Below are 11520 nucleotides of genomic sequence, written 5' to 3'. Positions count from 1 at the left end.
CACTCCCTCCGTACTGACCGTCCGACAGTGCAGCACTCCCTCAGTACTCACCCTCAGAAAGTGCAGCACTCCCTCAGTACTGACCCTCCGACTGTGCAGCACTCCCTCGGTACTGACCCTCCGACAGTACAGCACTCCCTCAGTACTGACCGTCCGACAGTGCAGCACTCCCTCAGTACTCACCCTCAGAAAGTGCAGCACTCCCTCAGTACTGACCCTCCGACTGTGCAGCACTCCCTCGGTACTGACCCTCCGACAGTGCAGCACTCCCTCAGTACTGACCGTCCGACAGTGCAGCACTCCCTCAGTACTCACCCTCAGAAAGTGCAGCACTCCCTCAGTACTGACCCTCCGACAGTGCAGCACTCCCTCAGTACTGACCGTCCGACAGTGCAGCACTCCCTCAGTACTCACCCTCAGAAAGTGCAGCACTCCCTCAGTGCTGACCCTCCGACAGTGCAGCACTCCCTCAGTACTGTCCCTCCAACAGTGTAGCACTTCCTCAGTACTGTTCCTCCAACAGTGCAGTACTCCTTCAGTACTGGCCCTCCAACAGTGCAGCGCTCCCTCAGTACTGACCCACTGACAGTGCAGCAATCCCTCAATACTGACCCTCCAACGGCGCAGCACTCCCTCAGTTCTGACCCCCCAACAGTGCAGCACTCCCTCAGTACTGATCCTCTGACAGTGCAACTTTCCCTCAGTACTGACCCTCCGACAATGCAGCACTCCCTCAGAACTGACGCTCTGACAGTGCAGCACTCCCTCAGTACTGACGCTCTGACAGTGCAGCGCTCCCTCAGTACTGTCCCTCCAACAGTGTAGCACTTCCTCAGTACTGACACTCCAACAGTGCAGCACTTCCTCAGTACTGACACTCCAACAGTGCAGTGCTTCCTCAGTACTGTTCCTCCAACAGTGAAGCAATCCTTCAGTACTGGCCCTCCAACGGTGCAGCACTTCCTCCATACTGACCCTTAGACATTGCACACTCCCTCAATACTGACACTCCAACAGTGCAGCACTCCCTCAGTACTGACACCCCAACAGTGCAAAACTCCCTCAGTGCTGTCTCTCCAACAGTGCAACATTCCCTCAGTACTGTCCCTCCAACAGTGCAGTACTACCTCCGTACTGCCATCCGACAGTGCAGCACTCCCTCAGTACTGACCCTCCGACAGTGCAGCACTCCCTCAGCACTAACCCTCTGACAGTGCAGCGCTCCCTCAGTACTGAACCTCCGACAGTGCAGCACTCCTTCAGTACTGACCCTCCGACAGTGCAGCACTCCCTCAGTACTGACCCTCCGACAGTGCAGCACTCCCTCAGTACTGACCCTCTGACAGTGCAGCACTCCCTCAGTACTGACCCTCCGACAGTGCAGCACTCCCTCGGTACTGACCCTCCGACAGTGCAGCACTCCCTCAGTACTGACTGTCCGACAGTGCAGCACTCCCTCAGTACTCACCCTCAGAAAGTGCAGCACTCCCTCAGTACTGACCCTCCGACAGTGCAGCACTCCCTCAGTACTGACCCTCCGACAGTGCTGCACTCCCTCAGTACTGACCCTCAAAAAGTACAGCACTCCCTCAGTGCTGACCCTCCGACAGTGCAGCACTCCCTCAGTACTGTCCCTCCAACAGTGTAGCACTTCCTCAGTACTGTTCCTCCAACAGTGCAGTACTCCTTCAGTACTGGCCCTCCAACAGTGCAGCGGTCCCTCAGTACTGACCCACCGACAGTGCAGCAATCCCTCAATACTGACCCTCCAACGGCGCAGCACTCCCTCAGTTCTGACCCCCCAACAGTGCAGCACTCCCTCAGTACTGATCCTCTGACAGTGCAACTTTCCCTCAGTACTGACCCTCCGACAATGCAGCACTCCCTCAGAACTGACGCTCTGACAGTGCAGCACTCCCTCAGTACTGACGCTCTGACAGTGCAGCGCTCCCTCAGTACTGTCCCTCCAACAGTGTAGCACTTCCTCAGTACTGTCCCTCCAACAGTGTAGCACTTCCTCAGTACTGACACTCCAACAGTGCAGCACTTCCTCAGTACTGTTCCTCCAACAGTGAAGCAATCCTTCAGTACTGGCCCTCCAACAGTGCAGCACTTCCTCCATACTGACCCTTAGACATTGCACACTCCCTCAATACTGACACTCCAACAGTGCAGCACTCCCTCAGTACTGACACCCCAACAGTGCAAAACTCCCTCAGTGCTGTCTCTCCAACAGTGCAACATTCCCTCAGTACTGTCCCTCCAACAGTGCAGTACTACCTCCGTACTGCCATCCGACAGTGCAGCACTCCCTCAGTACTGACCCTCCGACAGTGCAGCACTCCCTCAGCACTAACCCTCTGACAGTGCAGCGCTCCCTCAGTACTGACCCTCTGACAGTGCAGCGCTCCCTCAGTACTGAACCTCCGACAGTGCAGCACTCCTTCAGTACTGACCCTCCGACAGTGCAGCACTCCCTCAGTACTGACCCTCCGACAGTGCAGCACTCCCTCAGCACTAACCCTCTGACAGTGCAGCGCTTCCTCAGTACTGACCCTCCGACAGGGCAGCACTCCCTCAGTACTGACCCTCCGACAGTGCAGCACTCCCTCAGTACTGACCCTCTGACAGTGCAGCACTCCCTCAGTACTGACCCTCCGGCAGTGCAGCAACCCCTCAGGGACTCCCATACTCTCACATTGAGTGAGAGCAGGCATTTTTTTTTTTTTTTTGGATTATTCACAGCCTTTTACACAGTAAGACATGTTTTAATTTGATATGGTAAATCCGAGTTTCGAAACAGGAAGTGGAGGCTGACTGACTGAAACCAAGACTGCTTCTCAGCCAGAAGGTGTGAACTCCACAGGTGCTGACTTGCACAAACCTTCTGCTTGCAGTTTTAAATATATTAATACTTAAGTGCTATTTTGAGTTGACTTATGCAACTCCTGGTTTCTTCATTGACAAAGCCTTCAGAAAGGGAAAAAAAACCTCCAATTCTCCATTGGCTTTCAGTCCCTCCCAACATCCCAAAGTGCTTCACAAGTGAGTCCTGTTGCTTTTATTACACAGGTAACAAGGCAGTCTCCCCCTTCCTCAACTTCCTAACCCTCAGCCTGCCCCTCCCTCAGCCTCCCCCTCCCTCAGCCTCCCCCAGCCTCCTCCTCCCTCAGCCTCCCCCTCCCTCAGGCTCCTCCTTGCTCAGTCTGCCCCCCTCGGCCTCCCCCTCACCCCCTTTGATCAGAGAAACATGGGGCAGAATGAATTAAGGCCTGTCCAGCGGCCTGCCTGATGGGAAGCGCTATGGGCTCCCTGTGTGGGCAGAGGGGTGGTGGGGGTTTGGTGGGGGGGGTGGTGGTGATCCCCGACTGCCAGAGAGCGCACATTTCCCTGAGGCAAATTGCTGCCTCAGGGAGATCACTGAAAGGCAGTAAAACATGAAAAATAGAAACGCTTAACAATCGCCCACACATTCCCCCTCATGTGAATATGTCACAGGAGATGCGGGCGTGACAATGAAACGCGCAAAAACCTATATCACAATGTTTTAATTCCGATGTGAAACCTCACCCCCCCCCGCAACTGGAGGTTTGTAAAAACAAAGTCACCTACCGGTTGGGCCTGTGCTCCGAGCCGAAGCTCGCACGGGCCCCCTCAAAATCCCGCTCGATTGGTGAGTTCGTGGCCTGAACGAGGCCTCTTGTTAATGGCGGGGCCAATGTCCCACTGCTGAGCGCGGAAGCGCTGACCGAACTATCACCAGGCCACGCGCTGACCTCAGGATGCTCAGGCGACATTTTAAGCACTGACGGGCGGGGTCCACCACCCAGACGCCAGCCTGAAGATTCTGCCCCATAATGTTTCCTGCACCCTGGAAAACTTGTGCTTTTTTTAGACTTCTCCAACCACCACCCCCCCCTGCCCACCCACCACCCACAACCCCTCACCACCACCCCCACCACCCCCGCCCCCCCCCAACCCCCCCGGCACCCTGCGCACATATACACACACAAAGGCACACGCACTCACACACACTCTCACACTCACACGCAGACACGCACACACAGACACACACACACACACGCACAGACACACACACACGCACTCACACTCACACGCAGACACGCACACACACACACACAGTCACACACACACACACACGCACTCACACTCACACGCAGACACGCACAGACACACACACGCACAGACACACACACACAGACACACACACACACACGCACACACACACGCACACACGCACTCACACTCACATGCAGACACGCACACACACACATGCGCACAGACACACACACACGCACTCACACTCACACGCAGACACGCACACACACACACACACACAGTCACACACACACACGCACTCACACTCACACGCAGACATGCACACACACACACGCACAGACACACACACACACACACGCACTCACACTCACACGCAGACACGCACACACACACACACACGCACAGACACACACCCACGCACAGACACACACACACAGACACACACACATACGCACTCTCTCACACACACACACACACACACACACACGCACGCACACACATTCTCACACGAGCACACATTCGCACGCACACACAGACACACGCACGCACACACACACGCACACATTCTCACACATGCACACACTCTCACACACGCACACACAGCCACACGCACATACAGACGGACACACGCAAACACAGTCGCATGCACACACACAAGCACACAGACACGCGTACACACACACGCACACACACGCACACGCACGTACACACGCACACTGGTGTGTGTGAGAGAGTGTGTGTGTGTGTGTGAGAGAGAGTGTATGTGTGATTGTGTGAGTGAGTGAGGTTGTCTGTGCGTGTGTGAAAGAGTGTGCGTGTGTCCGTGTGAGTGTGTGTGTGAGATTGTGAGAGTGTTCATGTGTGTGCGTGTGAGAGTGGGTGAGTGAGTGTGTTTGTTGTCACAGAGAGAGTCTGTGTGCATGTGTGTGTGTGGATGTGTGAGTGTGTACGAGAGAGTGAGTGTGTATGTGCATGTGTGTGTGTGCTGTGAGAGTGTGAGTGTGTACAAGAGAGTGAATGTGTGGACGTGAGAGTGTGTATGAGAGAGTATGTGTTTACAAGAGAGTGTGTGTGTGAGTGTCTGTGTGCGTATGAGAGAGTGAGTGACTCAATGTGTGAGTGAGTGTGTTTGTGTGTGTAAGTGTGTGTGTGTGAGTGTGTGTGAGAGAGAGTCTGTGTGTATGTATGAGTGTGTGTGTGAATAAGTTAGTGCGAGTGTGTGTGTGTGTGTGTGTGTGTGTGCAAGCACGTATGTGTGTGTGAGAGAGTGGGCGTGTGTGTGTGAGAGAAAGTGCCCGTGAGTGTGAGCATATGTGTGCAAGAGAGTGTGTGTGTGCATGTGCACGAGAGAGTGTGTACAAGAGAGTGTGTGTGTGTGAGTGAGATAGTGTGTGCATGTCTGTATGTGTGTGAGAGAGAGTGAGTGGGTGTGCACGCACGTGTGAGTGTGTGTGAGTAAGAGTGTGTGTGCACGTGTGTGTGTGTGTGCATGCGTACATGTGTCTGTGTGTGAGAGAGAGTGTGTGCGTAGTGAGAGTGTTTGTAAGAGACTGTGAACGTGTGTGTCCGAGAGAGTGTGTGTGTGTGCGTGTGAGTGTATGTGCATGTGTGAGTGTGAGTCCCACACACACACACTCTTTTGCACATACACAAACACACTCACTCACTCACCCACTCTCTCTCACACACACACACAACACACACTCACACACACACAGAGAGCTCATAAATAAAGTCACAGAAAATTGCCATCACTGAACATAAGTGTGAGAACACAGACTGGAAATGAATGGCTATTTCTGTGCTTCCCCTTGCTATGTGGTTTTTGTGCCATTGTGAGTAATTCTTCTTTGCCTCTGGATTATCAGCAAACATACAATCAAACCGAACGATGGTTCAGCGGCAAGGAGAGTCCAGAACATTTCGCAAAGAATGCGTCTGCATTTCTGTAGTGCCTTGCACAGCCTCAGCACATCCCATTGTGCCTCCCAGCCAATGAAGGGCTTTCTGAAATGTGGTGACTGTTAGAATGCAGGGCAGGCAGCAGCCAAATTGCACACAACAAGCTCCCACAAATAGCCATGTGCTGGAGAAGGCTGTGGCTCAGTGGACAGGACTCTTACCTGACAAGTTTACAGGTCCACATCCCACTCCAGGGTCTAACAACAAGAATTAAGGCTGACACTGTCAGAGGGTCAGTACTGAGGGAGTGCTGCACTGTCAGAGGGTCAGTACTGAGGGAGTGCTGCACTGTCAGAGGGTCAGTACTGAGGGAGTGCTGCACTGTGAGAGGGTCAGTACTGAGGGAGCGCTGCACTGTGAGAGGGTCAGTACTGAGGGAGTGCTGCACTGTCAGAGGGTCAGTTTTGAGGGAGTGCTGCACTGTCAGAGGGTCAGTACTGAGGGAGCGCTGCACTGTCGGAGGGTCAGTACTGAGGGAGTGCTGCACTGTCGGAGGGTCAGTACTGAGGGAGTGCTGCACTGTCAAAGTGTCAGTACTAAGGGAGTGCCGCACTGTCAGAGGGTCAGTACTGAGGGAGTGCCGCACTGTCGGAGGAGCAGTACTGAGGGAGTGCTGCACTGTCGGAGTGTCAGTACTGAGGGAGTGCTCCACTGTTGGTGGGTCAGTACTGAGGGAGTGCTGCATTGTCGGAGGGTCAGTACTGAGGGAGTGCTGCACTGTTGGAGTGTCAGTACTGAGGGAGTGCTGCACTGTCGGAGTGTCAGTACCGAGGGAGTGCTGCACTGTCAGAGGGTCAGTGCTGAGGGAATGCTGCATTGTCGGAGGGTCAGTACTGAGGGAGTGCTGCACTGTCGGAGGGTCAGTACTGAGGGAGTGTTGCACTGTCGGAGTGTCAGTACTGAGGGAGTGCTGCACTGTTGGTGGGTCAGTACTGAGGGAGTGCTGCATTGTCGGAGGGTCAGTACTGAGGGAGTGCTGCACTGTTGGAGGGTCAGTACTGAGGGAGTGCTGCACTGTCGGAGGGTCAGTACTGAGGGAGTGCTGCATTGTCGGAGGGTCAGTACTGAGGGAGTGCTGCAGTGTCAGAGGGTCAGTACTGAGGGAGTGCTGCAGTGTCAGAGGGTCAGTACTGAGGGAGCGCTGCACTGTTGGAGGGTCAGTACTGAGGGAGTGCTGCAGTGTCAGAAGGTCAGTACTGAGGGAGTGCTGCACTGTCAAAGTGTCAGTACTGAGGGAGTGCCGCACTGTCAGAGGGTCAGTACTGAGGGAGTGCCGCACTGTCGGAGGAGCAGTACTGAGGGAGTGCTGCACTGTCGGAGTGTCAGTACTGAGGGAGTGCTCCACTGTTGGTGGGTCAGTACTGAGGGAGTGCTGCATTGTCGGAGGGTCAGTACTGAGGGAGTGCTGCACTGTTGGAGTGTCAGTACTGAGGGAGTGCTGCACTGTCGGAGTGTCAGTACCGAGGGAGTGCTGCACTGTCAGAGGGTCAGTGCTGAGGGAATGCTGCATTGTCGGAGGGTCAGTACTGAGGGAGTGCTGCACTGTCGGAGGGTCAGTACTGAGGGAGTGCTGCACTGTCGGAGTGTCAGTACTGAGGGAGTGCTGCACTGTTGGTGGGTCAGTACTGAGGGAGTGCTGCATTGTCGGAGGGTCAGTACTGAGGGAGTGCTGCACTGTTGGAGGGTCAGTACTGAGGGAGTGCTGCACTGTCGGAGGGTCAGTACTGAGGGAGTGCTGCATTGTCGGAGGGTCAGTACTGAGGGAGTGCTGCAGTGTCAGAGGGTCAGTACTGAGGGAGTGCTGCAGTGTCAGAGGGTCAGTACTGAGGGAGCGCTGCACTGTTGGAGGGTCAGTACTGAGGGAGTGCTGCAGTGTCAGAAGGTCAGTACTGAGGGAGTGCTGCACTGTCAGAGGGTCAGTACTGAGGGAGTGCTGCAGTGTCAGAGGGTCAGTACTGAGGGAGCGCTGCACTGTTGGAGGTTCAGTACTGAGGGAGAGCTGCACTGTCAGAGGGTCAGTACTGAGGGAGTGCTGCACTGTCAGAGGGTCAGTACTGAGGGAGCGCTGCACTGTCAGAGGGTCAGTACAGAGGGAGTGCTGCATTGTCGGAGGGTCAGTACTGAGGGAGTGCTGCAGTGTCAGAGGGTCAGTACTGAGGGAGTGCTGCAGTGTCAGAGGGTCAGTACTGAGGGAGCGCTGCACTGTTGGAGGGTCAGTACTGAGGGAGAGCTGCACTGTCAGAGGGTCAGTACTGAGGGAGAGCTGCACTGTCAGAGGGTCAGTACTGAGGGAGTGCTGCACTGTCAGAGGGTCAGTACTGAGGGAGTGCTGCACTGTCGGAGGGTCAGTACTGAGGGAGTGCTGCACTGTCAGAGGGTCAATACTGAGGGAGTGCTGCATTGTCGGAGGGTCAGTACTGAGGGAGTGCTGTCTTTCAGATGAGATATTAAACTGGGGCCCAAATTTCCTCTTTGGGTGGGTGTAAAGGATTACATGGCTCTGATGCGAAGAGCAGCACGTTGGGTTCCCCGTTGCAAATCGGAACAAATAAAAAGCCCCGGAAAGCCCACCGCGGGACAGGCAGCCTCTGTGGAGAGCGGCAGCGTCAACGTCCCAGGTCAATGACCCCTTTGTCAGAGCTGAGGCGTCCTGGGTCACTATTTACTCCCTCAACCAACATCACAGCCCATATAATAAAAACAAAACAGGTGAACTGATCACGTCGCTGGTCGTGGGATCTTGCTGTGCGCCAACCGCCTGCAGCCTTTCCTACATCCCGAGAGCGAGCGTGCTTCAGGAGGGTCTTGCACCCGCGTTGGGTTGTGCCCGCCGGTCGCGTGAGGGCCCTGGATCGACGCGGGTCTCCCTCTCCGCCTGTTATTTCAGCAACACGCATCCACTTGCCTTTTCAACCATGTCCCGCCACGTGTGGGGACGTTTAATTCCGCCGAGGGGGGCATTCTTCCCATCGACATCAGAGACCGGTTTCGGGCGACCCTCAGCCTCGATACGGGTCATGGACTGAAATTCCCGATTGCCGGCGGGGTGTGTGTGTGTGCTCTTTGACTAATCTAAGTTCATCCCCTTGATTCTCTTGCAGGGTTACTCTGACTTCAACTTATCTCTGCTTTACAACCTCACCTCCGACTACTTCCAGAATTACAGCTACGATCCGTGCGACAAGGACACCATCTGCACCGTCCAGCCCTGCGATGGCATCAGCAGCTGGGCGTTCCAGCGCGTCTTTATACCCGTCTTCTACTGGGCCGTCTTCCTGGTCGGGCTGATGGGGAACGGCCTGGTGATGCTGGCCCTCACCAGGCATCTGCGAGCCCTGGCGGTCACCGACACCTACATCCTGCACTTGGCCATGGCTGACCTCCTGCTGGTGTTGGGCATGCCCTTCTGGGCGTTCGAAGCAACCCTGGGCTGGGCCTTCGGAGTCGTCACCTGCAAGGTAGTGGGGGCCTTGTACAACATCAGCTTCTACAGCAGCATCTACCTCCTGGGCTGCATCAGCTTCGACCGGTACCTCTCCATAGTGCACGCCGTCCACATGTACAGGAGGCGCAAGCCAGGGAGGGCTTGCCTCAGCTGCTTTGTGGTGTGGCTGGTCTGTGTCGTTTTGGCCATCCCTGACTTTGTGTACCTCAGGCCCATACAGAACAATGGCTCTGCCAGGTGTGCCCATGACTATGGGGCAAAGGCGTCCAAGGCTTGGATCGTGGCTATGCGCTTTTTCTACCACGTCACCGGCTTCCTGATGCCCCTGACAATCATGGCCTACTGCTACCTCAACATCATCCTGACCCTCCGGCAGTCCCACAACTACCAGCGCCGCAAGGAGTGCCGGGCCATCAAGCTCATCACCGTGGTGGTGCTGGTCTTCTTCGTCTGCTGGACCCCGTACAACGTGGTGATGTTCCTGGAGACCCTGCACCGGCTGGGGGCCATCCAGCGAGACTGCGGCCTGGAAGAGCGCATCGACACCAGCTACTCCCTCACCAGCTGCCTGGGGAACCTGCACTGCTGCCTCAACCCCTTCCTGTACGCCTTCGTCGGGGTCAAGTTCAGGAGTCAGCTGCTGGAGGCCCTGCGGGTGGCCAGCTGCCTCGGCGGCGATTTCGTCAAGCAGGGCCGGCGCCACTCCATCGTGGCTGTCTCGGACTCGGGGGACACTTCCTACTCTGGGTTCTGAGCGCCCACCCCAGCCCCGCTCCCGCAACCCCAACGTGGGAGGGAGTTGGGAGTCAGTGGGGAGGAACGGGGTGGGGTGGGGTGGGGTGGGGGGGAGGGTTTGGTTTCCTAACGGGTACGGACAGCTTCACCAGTTTGATGCTGGGAGGATGAGGGTCTTCACTTCATGCGGAGGGACTGGGGAAGCTGGGATTGTTCTCCTTAGAGCAGAGAAGGTTAAAGGGGGAGATTGAATCGAGGCGTTCAGAATCGCGAGGGGTTTGGATAGAGTCAATGAGGAGAAAGTGTTTCCAGTGGCAGGAGGGTCGGTAACCAGAGGGACTCAGATTGAAGAGAATCGGGAAAAGACCCAGAGGGGGAGATGAGGGGAATTTTATTTTGACACAGCGAGTTGTTGTGATCTGGAAGGCGCTGCCTGAAAGGGCGGTGGAAGCAGATTCAATAGCAACTTTCAAAAGAGGGAATCGAATAAATACTTGAAGGGGGAAAATTTGCAGAGCGATGGGGCAAAGAGCAGGGGGGTTAGACAGTGACAGACCTGTCCGCACCAGTACTGTACCCCAGTGTTATACAGTGACAGACCTGTCCCCACCAGTACTGTACCCCAGTGTTATACAGTGACAGACCTGTCCCCACCAGTACTGTACCCCAGTGTTATACAGTGACTAACCTGTCCCCACCAACACTGTACCCCAGTGTTACACAGTGACAGACCCACCCCCACCAGTACTGTACCCCAGTGTTATACAGTGACTAACCTGTCCCCACCAACACTGTACCCCAGTGTTACACAGTGACAGACCTGTCCCCACCAGTACTGTACCCCAGTTTTAAACATTGACAGACCTGCCCCCACCAGTCCTGTACCCCAGTGTTATACAGCGACAGACCTGTTCCCACCAGTACTGTTACCCCAGTGTTATACAGTGACAGACCTGTCCCCCCAGTACTGTACCCCAGTGTTATACAGCAACAGACCTGTCCCCACCAGTACTGTACCCCAATGTTATACAGCGACAGACCTGTCCCCACCAGTACTGTACCCCAGTGTTATACAGCGACAGACCTGTCCCCACCAGTACTGTACCCCAGTGTTATACAGCGACAGACCTGTCCCCACTAGTGCTGTACCCCAGTGCTTTGCAGTGACAGGCTCGTGCCCACCAGTACTGTACCTCACTGTTATACAGTGACAGACCTGTCCCCACCAGTACTGTACCCCAATGTTATACAGTGACAGACCTGTCCCCACCAGTACTGTATCCCAGTGTTATACAGTG

General features: G+C 55.4%; 1 protein-coding gene across 1 annotated transcript; it reads left to right on the top strand.

The window, feature by feature from the left end:
• The first annotated feature begins 5971 nt into the window (after positions 1–5971).
• LOC121270999 (C-X-C chemokine receptor type 3-like) lies at positions 5972–10241 on the top strand. The gene is made up of 2 exons (XM_041176685.1): positions 5972–6028; positions 9144–10241. The coding sequence occupies exons 1-2, from the start codon at positions 5972–5974 to the stop codon at positions 10239–10241; spliced, it is 1155 nt and encodes a 384-aa protein (XP_041032619.1).
• The last annotated feature ends 1279 nt before the right edge of the window (positions 10242–11520 follow it).

The sequence above is a fragment of the Carcharodon carcharias genome, chromosome 29, assembly GCF_017639515.1.
Source record: "Carcharodon carcharias isolate sCarCar2 chromosome 29, sCarCar2.pri, whole genome shotgun sequence".
Taxonomy (NCBI): domain Eukaryota; kingdom Metazoa; phylum Chordata; class Chondrichthyes; order Lamniformes; family Lamnidae; genus Carcharodon; species Carcharodon carcharias.
The sequence above is the reverse complement of the archived record's forward strand: the minus strand, read 5'-3'. Positions and strand labels throughout refer to the sequence as shown.